Here is an 18075-nt window from a genome sequence, read left to right as displayed (position 1 = left end):
GGTAGGGAACGGTGCCCTGGATGTGCCCGGGGACACATCCCACCCCAGGCCCTACGCTCCACATTCCGGGCTCTGCACCTAGTGCTCGGTCAATCACCAGCCCCGCATCCGTCCCTGTTTTGGGAGTAGTCAATTTAGGATCACTCTACTTTGCGGAGGAGAAAGCAGGCCCAGAGGGGGAAGACAAGGGGGCCAAGGCTTCCCTAAGCCAGGGGGGAGCCCTTCCTGCCAGCCCAGGCACTCACTCGCTCCAGCGCTTGACAATGGCCGTGTTCTTCTTGGCTTTGAGGGTGTTGCTGGCCGACTCGGAGGGGGGCTCCAGCTCACAGGACAGGTTGTAGCTACAGGACAGATGGGAGCCGTGAGGCTGGCAGGGGGGGCACACCCAGGTCCCCCTCCTGGAACCTGCCCGGCAGCGGAGGTCCAGACACCCCAATCTAGCTGACCAAGATCCCACACCACTGGCTCCCTGGGCTGGCCCGGTTCCTGCGCAGCTATACCTCTCCGTCTCGCTGAGCCGCTCCATGGCCCGGAACCAGGCCCCAAAGTGCTCCTCGGGTGCGATGCTGTAATTGTTGCATGCCGACTGGAGCAGCTTGATCTGGGCGATCACCTCAAATTCCTGGGGCCAGAGGGAAGGGCAGGATGGTGCGAGGTGTGGATGGGGTGCAGGGTGTGGCCTGGGGCCCTGGGTCTCTACATCCCCTCCTGCTTTCTACTCCTTCCCGGGCCTACCCTGTCCCTGGAGCTGGGTCCAAACAACCCTTTCCAGGAAGTCGTCCCTGCCCTGGCCTCCCGCGCCCACCCTCCTGTGTATCCAGCTCTCCCAAATATAACAGGAATCGGGGTGGGTGGGTGGGTGGGTCTCTGGTTTCCACATCCTGGCCAACACCTGTGGCCTGCAGCTGCTCACCTTCCTCCTCTTCTCGAAGTTAATCAGTCTTCCCTGGAAGGCAAACAGCCAGAGACCATCAGAAAGTGGCCCCTTGCCTGCGACCACCCTTCAACTCCTCTCCGGCTGCACTACCCACAGCACACACCAGGGGGCAGGTGGGTGCACATACCCGTGGCCCTGGGTCCTGGGGGGTGGTGGGCAGAGTCTCAAGGAACTTCTTGCCCAACTCTGACGAGGGGTGGGGATACTGAGGCCTGGGGCAGGAAGGCCCAGCTTGGCCACACCGTGCCTGACCCTGGAGGGCGGGGGCCACGACCTGAGGGAGGGCTGTGTGGAGCTGGGCCAAACCCTCCTGTAGCTCTAGGCCTCACCAGCCGGGCACCTACCTCTTCACACATTGGTGAGGCGGGCAGGTGCCCTGGCATGTGGTACCTGTGAGGTATGCCTAGAGCTGAGAGCTCCGGGCTCAGTGGGAGTGCTTCCCCCTGGGGCTCTAGGACCCCGGCCCTGCTCCCACCCTGGCCAGGCCCCCAGGGCTCACTCACATACAGATAGTCCTTCATCGCGGTGTCCAGCATCACCAAGTCTGTGAGGAACGTGCCCAGGTAGGGAACAGTGCCCTGGATGACACCCTGTGACATGAGGGTAGGGCGGATGAGCCAGGGCCAAGACTTCCCTCAGCCTCAGCCTCACCCTAGCCTCCCACTTAGAGCTGCCTGGGGACCTTTAGCTGCCTCCCCCAGACTCTCCCCTAGTGTCCATGGACCCCAAACTCCCTCTCATCACCTGCCGGGCCTGGTGTCTTGCACACGGCCAAGGTTCTGTGGCTCTCGGACCCTCCCCACCCCTAAACCCACCATGAGCTTGGCCCTCCTGGACCATTGCCCTGGTGGCCGCCACCAGCACCGTTAAGTCACCAGGTGGTCAGGGTGTGCCCCCCCCACCAGGGCCCAGAGGAGGTCAGATGTAGGGGGCACAGCAGGCACTGCAGCAGCAGGGGGCGGGCTGGGGGTGACCTTCCTCTCCTCACCCGGAGGCCGGCCCCTGCCTCTCTCCAGATTTGCGTACACTCACCGTCTCCTTTGGTCGCTTCTGGGCTCTCTTGGGGTTCATCTCCAGAGTGGCAAACTTGGAGGTCCCCTCCTGAAAGGGTTGAGGGCAGGGTCAGTGAGGCCTTCCCCTCCTCCCCAGTCCTGGGCCCCGGTCACTGGTACAAATGCTCTGCCACCACCCGGGTGGCACCTGGCCCTCACTGGGTGTGGGAACGTGGGCCAGCAGCCTGGCCTCCTGGGGGGCCTCCAGGAACTCAGCATCCCATCCCACGTCTGTTCCTGTCACTGTTCTGCCCTCACCCGCTCCGAGGTGGGGGCTCTGCACAAAGCTCCTGTGCATTCCTTTTCTCCTTGCACCTCATTGCCTCCCCATGAGTCCTGAGACCAGAGGGGCCCCAAGCTCCTCATTCCTCCATTTTCCGAGACGGGCAGTAACTCAGAGGAGAGTCCCTCCCGGCGGGAGACCAGCTTCTGCTAACTGGTCTTCCGGCTCATTTGGGGCCCTGTGGTGAGAGCCCAAGACTCCCTGGGATCCTCTGTGGCGTCTGGCCCAGGGCAGAGTGAGGATCCCCTAGTGCACCCAGAGCTGCCTCCCGGGGCTACTCATTTGGTTCCAAGGCTGGTCAGCCCCTTTGGGATTTGGCCTCCCTCTGTGGTTCCTCATCCCTGGGCAGGCAGGCAGGCAGGCAGGCAGGCTGGCTGCCCTCCCCTTGAGCTGCAGTGTAGACAGAAGGAGCCTCCCACCCCTGGCCCATCCACCCAGCAGCATGGAGGAAGCAGGAAACCTACTAATCCTGCCAGCTCACCCATCCCTTCTGGAACACCCCAGCTGCTCCCACATCATCCCATTGCCAGGGCCTCCTGGTCCCCAAACTGCTCCCCACCAATGGCCACAAACCAAAAAGATCCTCCTCTCCCCAAAGTCCAGACAAGACAGGACTGGAGTTCTTCACACAAACTTTCACTGAGAACTTTCCTCCTCTGGCCAGGCCTTACCTTGATGAGCAGCTCTCTGCTCAGAGAATAGTTGTTCTCATCCGAGAAGATCTCTGACAGCTTCTGGAAGACTCGGAAACTGTCCCTGACGGAAGGAAGGACAGGCTTGGGAATGGCACGATGGGCATGAGCACTGAACTGTTTCTAGAACCCACAGACCCGAACTGCCTGGACGGGTGGTTTGCACCCAGGGTCCTGCGGGGCCCTAAGTGCTCTGTGGACCTGGTGGGGGAGAACTCCGTGTGTGTGGTTGTCCTGATCCTGTGTGTCTGTCACCAGTACACACAGGAAAATCTCCAGTGTGGCTCTCCCCGATAGCTGACAGATAACTGAGTCCCAAGGCAGAACTACTGGCCTGAGGCCAATGGATGCTTTGGGGTCCCACCAGCAGGCCCACCCCAGAATTCGCAGCCTCCTGGCAGGTCCCGGGTCCCTCCTGGTGCTCCTGCAGAGAGATGCCTGCCCACCTGGAAACTTCCTCCCATGTCTTCTTCAGCCGGTGGACAGAGTTGCTCTGTAGGGCTGACAGGATAGCATAGAGTGACGAGAAGTTCTTGAGGACCCGGCACTCCTGGCGGAGGGACAGAAGGGCCGAGGTATGGCTTCAGTCCCTACAGCCGGGACCTCCCGTCCTGGGTAAGACGGACGCCTGCCCGCAGAGCCCCCGGGATGCCCCTGGGCCTGGTCAGGAGAGGAGGATGTGGGGTCAGCCTAAGGGAGGGGGTTACAGGGGAGTGAGCACCCAGGTGGCGGGATGTGCAGGTCAAGCCTGGCGTGTCCCTTGGAAGGATGGGCCTGGGGTCTCTGCAGGGCCTTGGAGTTCAGACCACAGCCCTGGGGTCAGATAAAGTGAGAAGGGGGTTCCCAGGGTCCCTGTGAGGCCTACCCTGGCCACCTCGATCCAGTGCTCCACTACCCTGGCCCTGTCCCGGGCTGTCACACTCCGGTCCCCCAGGCAGGTGGTGATGACACAGTTGGCCACACTGTTGAACTGTGTGACAGTGGCGCGGACGGTGGGTGCCAGGTGCTCCTTGCCCTTCTTGTCCCGCTGGGACCAGATGGAGCCCAGGCAATGGTAGGGCACCACCTTCTTGAACAGCTCCTGGGGATCATGGGGAGTGTCACCCGGCTCTGCCACAGCCCAGGGCAGTGTCCACGCCTCCCCAGTCCCTGGCAGGGTCCCTGGTCAGGGCTTGAGCCTTGCAGGGCCGGGGGTGGGGAGGGGATGGTGCAGGTCCCTGGACTTTGTTCTCTGCCCACCGTGCGTGCCCAGCATGAGTGACCCAGGACGACTCGCTGGAGGAAAGAGGCTTTGGCATTTTTGGCAGCTCATCCTCACTAACTGCAAGCACAGAGGTGGCTCACTCATAGCTGCGCATACTGGGTGGCACCTGCCACTCCCTGTCAGGTCTCAGGTCTGCCCCCCTCCTGCACCCCCACCCAGATGCGCACTCGCTGTGGCTGCTACGCCTATGGGCTCCGCTGTCTGCCATAAGCTAGTACACAGCAGGTGCCTCATAAGTGCTGAGGATGGTGAGGTCTCAGGGAGATAGGAGGGCGACCCGTGGAGCTGGATGCACCTCAGTGAGCTCCACTCCTCTCCCCACCCAGCCTTCAACTGTCTTGCCTCCTGTAATCCGCAGTCCCTGTGTGGAGGGTTGGGCTGGGGAGAGTCCCATCTATATGTCCACAGTCCAGAGACCACACGCTGAATCCTGGTGGAACTGGGACATGGACCCCGACATCAGTTCTGGACCAGGGAATGGCAGGGAATGGACCGGATGCCAGGGGAAGGTGCCCTGCCTGCCCTGCCCAGGAAAGGAGCTCACCGCATCCATCAGTGTAAACTGCTCCGCCACCAGGTCGGGAGGGAACGTCAAGACATGAGGCTTCTCATTCAGGCCATTTTCTGCAGCCACAGGCGAAGGCCAGGGAGGCTCGGGTGCGGGAGCTGCCTCTAGCTCTAGAGTTTGTGACAGAGCTGGCTCTAGCTCTGGAGCTGGTGCTAGAGCTGGTTCTAGCTCTGGAGCTGGTGCTAGAGCTGGTTCTAGCTCTGGAGCTGGTGCTAGAGCTGGTTCTAGCTCTAGAGCTGGAGCTGGTTCTAGCTCTGGAGCTGGTGCTGGTTCTAGCTCTGGAGCTGGTGCTGGAGATGACTGTAGCTCTAGAGCTGGGGCTGGGGCTGGTGCTGGAGCTGGTGCTGGAGCTGACTGTAGCTCTGGAGCGGGCACGAGAGGTGGTGCTAAAGCTGGCTCTAGTTCTGGAGCTGTTTTTAGAACTGGCATTGGAGCTGGCGACAGAGCTACAGGAGGAGAGAAGTCTCCATGTGTCTTTGCAGAAACAGAACATGTCTCTGAGCCTCCCAGGGGAGCCACAGTCAAGAACCCCTACAGAGGTGTCCCCGCAATGCCGTCCCCCAGCTGGGTGCTCTGAGCCCGGTCTTGGATCCTGGCCCCACCCCAGCCTCTGGGGGCTCCTCCCTGTGGGGTCCAGCACCCACCCATGCTCAGACACCCACAGACACCCTGCCCAGCTTCTCACCCTCAGGCTCGGCTTCAGTGAGTTCTGAATGCTCCAACTGGGCCAAAAGAAGGTGGGCACGGCGCTCCAGGTCGGAGCCGGGCATGTTGAGCTGCACATAGGCCACCAGCTGCTTAAGGCAGGGAAAGTCTGGGGGCTGACAAAAGTCTTCCGAATACTGGTCCAGCCAGGTGCCCAGAATGGAGGAGATGGCACTAGAGGCAGGAGGGCAGACAGCAGCTCAGGAGCCTGGCCCTTCCTCCCACACAGACCCCTGAGCCCCTGGGGATGGTCCAGCCCGACCCCGGGCCCACCCCAGCCACCCCCAAGGCCACCCAGGTAGGGGCAGGTCTGGGCAGCAGGTGGGGCTGGATGTCCCCACAGCGGGGAGCCCTCCATGCATGGTGTGAGCGCCCCTGCCTGCCTCAGGGGAGCAGACCCCCCTCCCCTTGTCTGAGTCCCCCCTCTGCACTGGAGATGCCAGGAGGGTGGACTGGGGGCGCTCTCTGACTCCTGTGCTCCTGCAGGAGAGGCCCCCACACCTCTGCCCTGCAGCAGGAATCACAGGATATGGGGGGCCAGGCTCGGCCCAGCACCCCTGCCACCCCAAAGCCCCGCATGTCCTCCACCTGGGAGACAGGGGGCCCTCCCATCAGACCCAAAGTCCACTCACTTTTTTAACTGGTCCTGGGGTCCACCGTCTTCATCAGAATAAGGGAGAATGCATCCGTATCTAGAGGAGGCCGTGAGGGCGTCACATCTACCGTACCTGCTATGATGTCTAGGGTTACCAGCTGACTCCCCCGACTAGAGCGGGAGCCCGGAGCCCAGGGAGTTGTGTCTGCCGTGGACACTGAATCATGCACAATGTCCTGAAGGGGCTTCATGTCCATTTGGCAACTGAATGAAGCCCACCCAGCAGCTTCCAGGTGGCTGAGTGGGTCTGGGGCCCCCTGCCAGCCCCCAGGACTCCCTGCTCTGGCGACACCCAGGATGGGGCCCCGGATGGAATCTGTGACCTCCTCACAGCCAGACTGTGAGGACAGCGGCTTTGCCCCGACACAGGATCCAGGGCCTGAGGCAGAGAGCTTCTCCGGGCGGAGAGGACCCACCTCAGCCCCAGGACCCCCCTCTCCATGGGCTGGCCATAGGGTCAGCACTGTGGGGGACTTGTCCCAAAGGTCAGACCAGAACCCTCTGTGTGGGGGCTCAGGCCTCATGGCACACAGGGTCCACACAAGACACCCGAGGCTCAGAGACGGCAAGTGCCAAACCAAAGACACAGCCAAGTGTTGAGTGGGGAGGTGCTGTGGGGCACAGAGGCCCTGCTCACCTTTTGAACAGAAGGTCCAGGACCTGCTGGGTGGTGGTGAAGGCTCGGTAGGTGCACAGGAAGATAGTGACGTAGGAGAGGTCGCTGCCCTGGAAGGCAGGTACCAAGTGTTCCACCAGCTTCTCCAGCGTGCCTGCCTTCACCGTTCGCACCTTGCAGGTCTCATACAGGTGCAGGGCCGACTCGTTCTCACACTGGAGCGGGGACAAAGGAGGGGTGTATGGTCAGTGGTGGCACCAGGGACTGCCAGGAGGGTGGCAGACCAGCGCTCAGACAAAGCCCCAGGTGCCCCGTGTGTGGCCAAAGAGGAGACGTGTGTGCCCCCAGCAGGAAAACAAGCTCAGCTTTGGAAGTGGAATTTGAGATGGGGAATCACAAAAAACACAAACACGACCGTTCCAGGTCAGTCTGTGGGCTGGACTGAATGACAGCACCTCAGTGGAAAAGCACTGCCCCCATGAGTCCTGGAAAAACATGCCCATTCTAGAGACGAGGAAACGGAGTCTTCTTCTGGGAAGATACACGGGATGCTCAGTGCAGCACCGGGGAATGGCTGCAGCAAGGAATCAAGTCAAGGCCCTCAGCACTGAAAGGCCGAATCGCTGTGACAACTCGCCTCCCTTCTGGAATGTTCCGCAGCTAGTGGAGTCAGGCCCTGCCCCTGACCTGGAGGGGTCACATGGCTGTGCTCCAGGAAGCAGTAAATTATATAGGAGCCTGAGCCTCGGCCCCTTGGGAGTAAAACTAGCCCTTTTAAGTGTGGTGACGTGGAAGGCTTGCAGGTGTGCAGGGAGGCAGGCGCTGACTGCTAGCTACTACCTGAGACAGCGGAGGGCAGGATCAGACTGAGGCAAAATCCAAAATCACCTGGGGCCCAATGTGAAGGGGAAACAGTAGAAAAGTGTCTTTTTTTGATGTTCATACAAATATGTGCAGACTGACCTTTTTTCTTTCTTTTTTTTTTTTTTTTGAGAGAGAGAGGGGGAGGGAGGGAGCAAACAGTGGGGAGAGGCAGAAGGAGAGGGAGAATCGTAAGCAGGCTCCACACCCAGCGCAGGGCAGACACTGGGCTTGATCTCACAACCCTGAAATCACCATCTGAGCCAATATCAAGAGTTGGACACTTAACCAACTGAGCCGACCAGGCGCCGCGGTGCAGAGTGACTTTGCTCCTGGCCAAGCCCAGGGCTGGACCGTGGGGAGGGGCAGGTTCCTTTGGGAGCGGGATGAGGGGCCCTCAGTGGAGAAGGCCCTGGGAGGGAGCCCAGCACAGCAGCCAGAGCCTGGAAGCCGGGGCGTGCCCGGGCGCACTCACCCCCAGCCAGCGCTGGCCCTTGTTGGCGCTGTGGTGTGCCTGCACTTTCCGCAGGGAGATGGAGTAGATGACCCCGTTGACCAGCTCCTCGCCGATCTCCTGTGTGCAGCTCTGCAAAGATAGTGCCCGGCCGACGGGCAGGGGCATCAGGGGCTGCCCCCTGGGGCCTCCCTCCCCAGCTGAGGTGCCCCGTCCACACAGGCCCCCTGGCGGGAGTCACGTTGGGGCAAGCACTCCCCGTCTCACCCCCTCACAAGCTAGCTGTGAACAAGATGAGCCCCTCAGGCTCCCGAAGCCCCCAGCAACCTGCTCACACCCAGGTGGGGTCACCCCCCCACCCCCAAGATGGGTATTGGTTTTCAGTCATTTCAGATGAGCACATGGAGGCTGAGAGAAGGGCCTATGTCATGCCACTGTGGCTAAACGGCAAAGCCAGGACCCCAGGCCCTGACATGGCACCTCCTGTGTGGCCCTCTTCCCTCCTTGGCCCATCCCGCCCCCACCCCAGCTGACCCATAGGTGGGGGCAGCTCCTCCCAGCGCAGCCCTGGAGTCAGCATCATGGGTCTGGAGCAGATGCTGGGTATCCCCAACAGCCACATCCGAGGCCACTTCCTTCCCTTTCTGCTCATTCATGCCCTTGTGCCTTCTTGGGCAACAGAGGAGTTCCCGGTTCCCTGTGTGTCATCACGTGCACGGGGACAGGGTGATAAAGTGACAGTGCAGGCATCTGGGCAGATGACTGGGGTTTCACAGGACCCGAAATCATGGGGCTTTGGCTGGGACAGGAAGGGGGGGATCATCTGGCTGCTCCCTGGGCCCATAGCAGCAAGGAAAGGCCCTTGTTTTATGAGGCAGTGACTCCTCCCACCAGGCAGGCTGGCCCGGGGGCTGTGACCATCAGGCCCTGGCTGGCTGAGGCCACTGAGCCATGTGGCCCTGGGCTCTGCAGCCCCCTTGCCCATAGGTCTCTGTCCCAGGAAGGGTGAGCCTGCCGTGGGGAGAGGGGCCTCTGAGTTTAGGAAAGAGCTGGGAGGTGCCAGCTGGCACAGGGCCATCGATTGCAGGGTCTGCACCAGTGGTTGGGACTGCGGCTCACTGCCCTAACCCAAGGCAGGCGTGGAGCTTACAGAAGACTGGGGAAAAAGTGCTGACTCAGCCCACCCACATCCTTCCCTGGAGCCCTGGGCCTTAGCAGGGCCCCTACTGCACCGCTGCGGCCAGCAAGGGGTGTCTGGGCCTCACCTCCTGCCCACCCGTGTGGGCCGCGCGAGGTCAGCTGCCCTCTGCAGGGCCACTTCCTTTGACCTGTGGCTGCCCTCCCACACTGGGCACTGGACCAACGGGGAAGCCTCTGCCATCACATTCTCTCCGGAAAAGGAGAGCCAGCCTGTTTCTGGGAAGTTAGCAGGGAACCCACAGGCAGAGGTCCCCCTGAGCAGCACCACCCACACCCACACCCCTTAAATAACCCAGGCTTGTGGAGGTCCAACCCCTCCAGCGAGGAGAGGAAACCCCTCCTGAAGCAGAAAAGCTGAGACGTATGCTCACGTTCCCTCCTCCATCTGGAAGAGCCCACAGAGGAGACAGGCCTCAGAGACCAGCTGTCCTCCTGCTGGGCGGGGGCCCCAGCACCCTGGCATGTCCTCAGGGGTCCGTGGCCACTTCCAGCAGAGGCCGAGAGGCTCGGCTGGAAGGGCCTGCCCTTCCTCCAGGGTTTTCTTAGCCATATGTGGTCCCAGCTGGGAGGAACACCCGGGTTGCTGGCAGGGGGCTGGAGGCTTCCCCACGCAGGAACGGCCCTGCCAGAGGGCCCTGGACTTGACCTCCACATGGCACCTGGCTCCTTAGTGGGGCTCCATCAAGGCCCCTGGGCCAGGCCAGCCATGGCGGGGGCTGCGGGCAGGTGGCTGCTGTGCCCTGGCAGATCCAGATAGCGGGGGTGGGGTGGGGCCTGCAGTGAGCCATGGGCCTCACTGGCAGGGCAGCTGGCCTGCGCATCACATGGTCCTTGAGCCCCTCCCCCACCTCCCAGGGGCCCCCTTCTGCGGCCTTGGAAGGGGGGTGGGAGGCGGGGCGGGATGCCAGGAGCCACACTGGCTGGGACCCGGGACTCACTGCCCTGTCACACAGATGGGGAGCTACTCTGGCTCCTTCACACCGCTGCTGCCAGAGGAACAAAAGCAGAGCCTCAGAGCAATGCTGCGGGCGGGCGGCACTTAAACCACCTCCTGAGAGATGACACAGGAGCAGGCTCTAAAGCAAACTGCTCCTGGGCCCAGGCAGCAAGTGGCAGAGTGGGGCATTTGTTTCCTGCTCCTACCTCCATCCAGGGACAGAGCAGGGAAGCAGCCATCGGCCTGGCATCTGCCCCTCAGGACCCTCCAGGCCACCCTCTGGGCAGAGTGTACCCAGGCCCAGCAGCAGGGCCTGGGGCTCCTGGGGGACGATGGGAGTGGCCTACCAAACAGCAGATGTCCTGAGGGAAGGCCCCTGCAGGCTTCTAGGGGAATAGAATGCCACAGGGATGCCAGGTCCCCAGGGCCCTGGCACCCAGCTGACAGCTGTGCCTCACACGCAGCCTGGCCTTCCACAGCTTGAGTCAAGGGGAGTGAGGGTAGAGTGGTGTCCCCAGGCCCTGGTAAGCAGAAGCCAGCAAAATGGGTACCTTGGTGCCCCATATTCTGCTGTCCCTCTGAGTGCAGCCCAGAGCCTCAGGGACAAGGAGGAGAAGCAGCCCCAGTGTCACCTGATCAGCCTTCTCAGGGTGACAGGCCAGCAGGATGCCTGTCCCCAGATGACTGCAGGCCAGGCCCTGTTCCCTCGATGGAGAATAATGGGGTCGCCAGGGCCCATCCCACCTCCTATATTGGGATAAATCTGAGGGGACCTGCTAGCTTTTCCCCAGGCCTGCCATCTCTCCCGGAAGGTGGCTCGTGCTTGTGCACATGGAGATGGCACCTTCACACTGATCGCCCCTTTGCTCTCCTTGGGTGCCTATAATGAGGGGCCATAAGGGGCCTCCGGACCCACAGGTGCCTCCCCTGCGGACTGGCTCCTCCTAAGGAGACCTGGTCCAGGGCCAAGGCACACGGAGAGGAAGCGCTGGATCTTGTACCAGCATGTCCTCCTGTCTCCTCTTCGGGCCACATGTGGAGACCCGCTTCCACTCGGGCAGGGCGGGGGTGGCTCCGATCATAGGGCTTCCACATGCATGAGATGGGGTCCTTACTGTATCCTGCTGAGCCACGGCCCAGAGGCCACCTTGGATACTGGTCAGCACCCTGCAGCCCTGGGCACATGAGGCCTCCCAGGGCCTACCAGACCCCAGGACTCTGTCTCTCATGAAGAGCTCTGACTTCCAGCTTTGCCAGCCTCTCTGCCCCTGGCCTCAGGGAGCTCACCTGTGAGATGGGAAGAGCAGCAGCTCTCTACAGGCCAACAGTGGGGGTCCAGAGAAGGCACACAGAACGCCCAGCTCAGCACCTAGCACATGAGGGCACCCAGGAAGCCAGAACAAAAGGTGTTGGGCACCACCTGCTGACCACAGCCCCCAGGAGCTGCTGACGGACACCTGGTGGGATGGGGAGTGGGGGCCCCTGAGGGCCCCTGTGGGAGATTCCAGGAAGGCCAGTCCGTACAGAGAGGGCGGGAGTTCTAAAACTGCCCGAGCCAGCCTTGCAGCTTTCAGACTTTCTGGTGTTTTGCTCAAATGCAGGAGCCACGAAGGGAGATGGATTAGAAGGCCTGATCAGCCCTCCCGGGCTCTGGGGACAGTTTAAATGTGGCATCCTGCACGCGGGTGCAGAATGGAGAGAGCAAGGCAGAGGGTCTGGGCCGAGGAGAGAATCCAGGATTTTTCGAGTCCAAGTTCTGGTTCATCTCTCAGCCCCTAAGCTCCAACAAGTAGAAGAGAAGAAAAAGCCCTGTGGCCTGTGGACACAGACAGGACCCAGTGGGGACCCCAGGTCAGCCCCAGATGGAGGTGGGCTGTACTCGGGACCCCCGCATATTGCAGCCCACAGGGGCAGCCGTGGCTAGGGACCTGCAGGTTCCTGGTTGCCAGGGCAACCAGGGAGCGTGGTGACCCCAGAAACTAGAGTTTAGGGACAAGCCTTGGTGAGCCCCCAAAGAAGCTGTCCCCACAAACCCTCTCCACCAGCCGGAGCCCAGTTACTCATTACCATGTTAAGAGGAAGAAGGATGGATTTCTCAGGTGGGGAGGTGTGATGGGACCTCCACGCTGGCCCTGCCCACCACCTGTTCCCTTGTCCATCCAGGGTGGGCTCCTGGCTGTCAGGCCACCACAGATCAAGCCTTTGAAGGAGTGTAGCTGGTGACAGCTGAGGAGGGTGGTCCAGTCCCAAGGGGGTGCCGGGCAGGGCCAGCTGAAGGTCCAGCCCCAAGAGCCACAACCACAAGCGTCTACCACCAACCACAGTGTCCCATGTCTATGGGCACTTCCTGGGTACCAGGCTTTTTACACACTTCTCACATTTAATCCTCCAACACCTGACTTGATGAGGGAAGAGCTGGGTGGGGAGCTCACTCAGGTCAGGAGCCAGGGAGTGGCAGCCAAGGCAGTGATTTTAACCACGGCCTATGAATCTCCCACCTATGAATCTCCCGTCTAGGCCTGCCTGCTGTCTTGCTCTTCTGTGGCTGCCACATTCACGACCTCAGAGCAGAGTCCAGGGCTGAGAAGGCCTTCCTCAGGTGACACCCCTGGTTGGGCATGGTGGGTGGTTTGCTGGGGTTCTTCCTGTGGGCCTAGAGGTCAGCCATAGGACCCAGGCCTGGGAAGCACCACACCAATGGTGCGGGGCAGCAGGGCAGCAAAACCCCAAAGCCCAGGGCACGGGCACTGCCCTGGTACCTGGTCAGACAACATAATCATGACAGCCGCCACCTGCCTGGCTCTGACACTGTGCCAGACACTATGGGGACTGCCTGTCAGGCTGCTGCTCTCACTCAGGCCTCACCTGAACCCTGGGGAAGAACTGGTATCAGGCCCATTTTACAGATGAGGAAACTGAGGCTCAGGAGTGGGAGAAAGGTGTCTAACGCTGCAAGGGGCCAAGCTGGCCTATCCCTGCAGCTCTCTGCCCTCAGAGCCCCAGCTCTTGGCCCAACCAGTGTGCACAACCCCGCCCCTGGTTCCGAATGCACAGTGCCCTCTGAGCATCTGATGGTCCCTGGAGTGCAGAGGCAACACCCACACCTGAGAGCTCCCCAAATGCAGGCCCTTGAGCCGTGTGCCCCTGCCCTGCTCACCAAGCAATCCTCTAGCTGTCATGTGCTCCCTCCCAGCTGCGGGCCGCCAGAGTCGCTTCACTAGGGCTGCGTGTCCAGGAACACTGCGTCTCTGAGCCCTGGAGGCTAGAAGCCTGAGCCCAGGACAGAGTGGCCACCGCACGGTGTCATGCCCTAGGAGCCATCTGGGCGGCTGGCTAGCAGCCCTTGGGAGCCAGTCCTGACTCCTGGGCACGGTGTCCTGAGAGCACCCCCACTGGCTTGTCAGAGGCTGCCCAGGGCCCGTGGGTAATTAGTCCAACTCCTCCTCCCAGCAGTGAAGACAGGGCCTGGAAACACAGGCCCAGCTTCCAGGTTGAGGATGGAACTGAGCCCTGCCTGGGAGCAGGCACCCAAGCCTGTGTCCTACCACCCCTGCTGCTCCTGGGAGACAGCTGGCATGCTTAAATGTCTCCTACCTAGAGAAGGAAGGAGAGCCCAGTAGGAGCCAGCCTGCCTCCCCTTCCTCTTCTCCCGGGACCCCTGGGGAGTAAAGCAAGAGGGGACCCCCAGGGTCTGTGGGAGCCCAGCAGGTGGTAGTCAGCTGCCCCCAGAACTCCACAGGCCCTGAGGCCTGCAGTGGCCTCCTCACTGATTACAGTATGCAGATAGATAAAGACCCCTCACAAGGCTAGCCTCCAGGGCCTCCAGTGTCAAAGGCAAATGAGCCCTGAAGGTTAAACTGAAGAGCTATACAAAGTGTGGAGACACCGGATGACCAAGAAGGAGGTGGGGTGGGGAGGGGCACACGATGGGACTCTCCCATTCATTTCTACCCAAAGAACAGAGAAGCCCTCATTCCATTCCATCCAGACTGTGATCAGGCCTTGAGGTCTCACACGGTGGGGGGGGGGTCTGGGGGGGTCTGAGTCCTGTCTCTGCCACTTACTAGCTGGGTGAGTTTGTGCAATCTAGCCTCAGGGGATTCATCTGTGAAATGGGCAATCTGTAGTCCCGCCAGCAAAGAGACAAGACTGCACGCAAATTACTCAGCACAGGGCCTCCCACAAAGCACTGGCTCACGTCTGCTATGTTTCTAAACCTCTGCGGTCCAGCGGTGGGCTTGCTCCTTCCTAGAAGCTCTCCCCAGTGTCCTCTGACCCTGAGGACTTTGGCCTCCCTACCCTTCACTTGACCGGGGGCTTCTGGGCTGCCCAGGCCTGGTTCTGTTCCCCTGTCCTCCTCCATGCATTTAAAACTGCCTCGTAGCGTTGCCCTATCCTTCTCTGATCCCTGCAGTGGGCTTTTGCATACAGTAGGTACCCAATAAAGAACAGCCCACATTCAAATCCTGGGGGCACCTTAGCTCTGCGTACATTAAGATCAGAGACACTTCACTTCTCTGACCTCCCATCTACTGTACTCTGCAGGGCTGGTCAAAGCCAGCTGGAGTGAGGGGCGGTGCCTGTAACCGGGAGATGCTCCCAACGGGGACCTCCTCCAGCCTGGCCAAGGCAGTGGGCTGCTCAGAGACAAGGGCACAGGCTAGGTGAATTCCAGAAAAGCACAGAACCCCTCAGGCCAAGCTGGGTCTGCAGTGACTTGGATCAAGGTGATGAGCGGACGCCCAGATGTGCAAGGACATCTGGCAGCTCAGAGAGGGAAGGACTGGGTCGAGGCATGGTGGGGAAATGGGCACGGGGGCGAGGGGCAGCCAGAAACTGTCTGGTGGTTTCCAGACAGGACAAGGACCACGAGCTGGGCCGCTTGAGCTCTGGCATGCTACAGAGACCAGGAAATCAGCTCCAGGATGGGGGGGGGGGGGTGTTGGCAGGAGGGACAGGGACTTCCCCAGCCCCCCTCCCTTCAGCCCATGGTAAATGGTCATTGTGTTTGGTTTCCGGCAGTGGCCTCCTCTCCTGCCAGGACCCTGGTTTTCCTGCCCCCAGCCAGAAGCTTCCCTTTGATTTCTAAACAGCAGCGGCTGTGGCCTGGATCTCAGTGCTGAGGCCGGGAGAGGGAGGGAGCTGGGAAGAGGGAGGGGTGGAGGGGAGGGGGAGGTGCGGGGAAGGCAGACCCCAGGGCTGGGGTAGGGCTCCTTTCCTCTGGGATGCAGATGGACTGAGAGGGAGGAAGAGACGAAGCAAAGGCCTGCCCCACCCAGGCCAGGAACCTGCCAGGCCCCTGTGAGCACGCAGGCCAGACCCTCCCAGCACACAAAGCCCAAGCCGCTGCCAGACATAATGAAAGTCAGATGAGTACTGGGCTGGTGTCAGGCCTCCCACCCCCATCCTCCCTGGGGGTCGCTCCAGCCGCCAAAGACTGGAGCTGTGGGTGGATGAGGGTTGGAGAGCTCGCCTGGCCCCACTGCCAGCCAAGCTCAGGGGGAGTTTCCCTCCCAGGCCCACAGTTCCCCCACCAAGAGCTACCCCCACCCCTCATCTCCACCCCCACCCCCCCACCGCCCTCCCTCCCATGCAGGGCATGGAGACAGGCTTTGGCAAATGCGCATCTAGGCCCTGTCTAGGCAGTGGGGACACACAGGGGCCGGAGATCCAGGCTGAAACTCTTGAGCGATACAAGGCTGCTGTGACCTAAAGTGATGGAAAGGAGGGGACATGGGGCGGGTGGGCCTAACCCGCAGGTGGCTCAAACTTCACCTTAAGGTTCTGGCTTGGCCTAGATGTGCCCTGGGGCCCTGGACCCAGAGAAGGCATCTGTCCAGGTCCCATGCCCAGGCAGGACGTGGCGAGGGGGCCCACCCAGGGATTCCATCACCTCTGCTGAAGTCAGGTGCACAGTCAGGTGGGCGGGGGGAAGGCACCCCCCCAACCCCCTGTGACCCCGTGACCCACTGGGCCCCTCTGCCAGAGCACACCAGAAACAAGAGCCCCAGCCCTCACCTCATTGTCCCCACCCCTATTCCTGACAGGCACACCCTCCTTTTTCTGAAGCCTTCCAATGAATTCAGGTGAATTCAGGGTGTCGGCATATTTTCTAATGAAGCAGAAACGAGTCACTGGTGGGCCGGGGAGGCCCTTCTCCCGATCTCCCTGCGGGGACACCTAGCCGCACAGGTTGGATACCTGTCTGCCCTCCACCGCCCTTCTGCAGGCAGCCCCAGTACCGGATCCACGCCTGCCCCGCGGAGGTACTGTCTGGGAGGCCCCTCTGGCCCCAGCTGCCCAGGAGGCGTCTGCCCCCCTAACCACGAGCTCGCCGCCCGCCCCGTGAAGCCTGACGCCTGGTGCAGGCCCCGGTTGGGCAGCGGAGAACTGCGGCCCGGCCCGGCCCGGCTGTCCCAAGTTCGCAGGCGCCTGCAGTGACCGCCCGCGGGAACGGGTCTGCCTGGGCTGTAGGCGCGCGGAGCCGGCCCACCCGGGATCGCGGGGCCGGGCCCGGGGCAGGTGGGGGCAGGGGCGCGAGGTCCCCCCACGCGGCCCCCGGGCTCGGCGAGGAGCGCGACTCCCCTCCGCGGCCGGTCACCCACCTCCAGGCGCGGCAGGTCGGGGTCGAGCTGCGTGAAGCTGTGCAGCACCACGGGGCAGCTGTCGGGGCCGCCCACCTCCAGGCGCACGGCGTCCCACACGCTGCGGCTCCGCCGGGAGCCCGGAAACAGCGGCTCGGCGGCGCCCGCAGGCCCGGCCGCCTCGGCCCACATGCGCTGCACCATCGGCGGCTCGCGGGCGCGCGGGGGGCCGGCCGGGCCGCGGGACCCGGGGCGGCGCGGGCGCGGGCGCGGGGCCGGCCCGGCGCGCGGCGGGGGCGGCGGCGGCCCGCGCGGCTCGGCGCTCCGCGAGCTCTGCGCCCGCGGCCCGGCCCCGCGGAGGTCAGGCCGGGGGCGGGGCCTGGGGCGGGGCCAGCGGCGCGGGGGCGGGCCTCGGGGCGGGGCCGCAGATGCCCGGGGCGTGTGTCCGTGCGCGCGCGCGCGCCCCCGGGGCCGGCCGGCGGAGCCCGGGAGTGCACGTGCTCTGCGTGCTGCGGGGCCGCGGGGCCGCGGGGCCGGCTGGGCACCCTGCGTGGGTGCAGTGTCCGCGTTGCGTGGGTGCTGACACGTGGTCGAGCCGCCCTGGTGTCAGAACTACTTCCCACGAATTCCAGTTAAGTCCAGCTCTGTGGCCTCCTACAGATTGCTTAACCTGAGCCCCGTTTCCTGCGTGCGCCTGTGCCTGTGCAAGCCCTCAGTGTCCTGTGTGTGCGTGGTGTGCGGGACAAGCCCCACCCTGGCTTTGTCTGCACTGTTACCCTTCAGCCCCACAGCTCTGCAGTGAGGACGCAGAGCAGAAAGGAGGTGGGGGTGGTGGGGGTCCAACACAAGAGTGGTCACCGGGGGTGAGGCCTTAGGGACACTCAAGAAAGGGGTCAAGGGGGACAGCTGCCTGTCTGAGCACCCATCACTGGCCTGGTCAGCTGCAGCCACTGGTGGCTTGAGGGCTCAAGATCTCAGGGCAGCAGTCAGGTGGAGAGCCAGGCTACAGGGCGAGGGAGCCTCAACTGCTCTCTCTAGAAGTCTGTGAGGTAGAGGGAGGCTGGAGGTTAACAGCAGGGTCGAGAGCTCACTTATTGAGGCACAGATGAACGGGACAGTCCTGCACACCTAGCCCACTGCTGGGGCCTGGCTGGCCTTAGCCCTCATAGAGCCCCGCCATTGCTGTTAGCAGCCCTAACAACACTACCAGCACCCCCAGAACCAGCATCTCACCATGGGGCCTCAGTTTCTCAGGAGAACCACGGAC

General features: G+C 62.3%; 1 protein-coding gene across 8 annotated transcripts in view; it reads right to left on the bottom strand.

Annotated features, from left to right (window-relative positions):
- The window catches only part of RALGDS (ral guanine nucleotide dissociation stimulator), a 41710-nt gene that overhangs the window by 3681 nt on the left and 19954 nt on the right, over positions 1-18075 (bottom strand). For 3 of the 8 annotated variants that reach the window (XM_038548882.1, XM_038548881.1, XM_038548878.1), the window contains exons 2-14: positions 8109-8219; positions 6794-6987; positions 6134-6232; positions 5482-5675; positions 4773-5242; positions 3830-4045; positions 3411-3514; positions 2944-3028; positions 1970-2038; positions 1441-1527; positions 914-946; positions 501-622; positions 246-341 (exon numbers count right to left, since the gene is read on the bottom strand). In XM_038548882.1, coding sequence (XP_038404810.1) covers positions 246-341; positions 501-622; positions 914-946; positions 1441-1527; positions 1970-2038; positions 2944-3028; positions 3411-3514; positions 3830-4045; positions 4773-5242; positions 5482-5675; positions 6134-6232; positions 6794-6987; positions 8109-8219 — 1880 coding nt within the window. Of the gene's footprint in view, positions 1-245; positions 342-500; positions 623-913; positions 947-1440; positions 1528-1969; positions 2039-2943; positions 3029-3410; positions 3515-3829; positions 4046-4772; positions 5243-5481; positions 5676-6133; positions 6233-6793; positions 6988-8108; positions 8220-16829; positions 17013-18075 lie in introns of those variants that run through there. The other 5 variants (XM_038548875.1, XM_038548879.1, XM_038548877.1 and 2 more) reach the window with 4 other exon arrangements.

Source organism: Canis lupus, chromosome 9 (genome assembly GCF_011100685.1).
Source record: "Canis lupus familiaris isolate Mischka breed German Shepherd chromosome 9, alternate assembly UU_Cfam_GSD_1.0, whole genome shotgun sequence".
Classification (NCBI taxonomy): Eukaryota; Metazoa; Chordata; class Mammalia; order Carnivora; family Canidae; genus Canis; species Canis lupus.
This window is presented reverse-complemented; position numbering and strand designations above follow the sequence as displayed.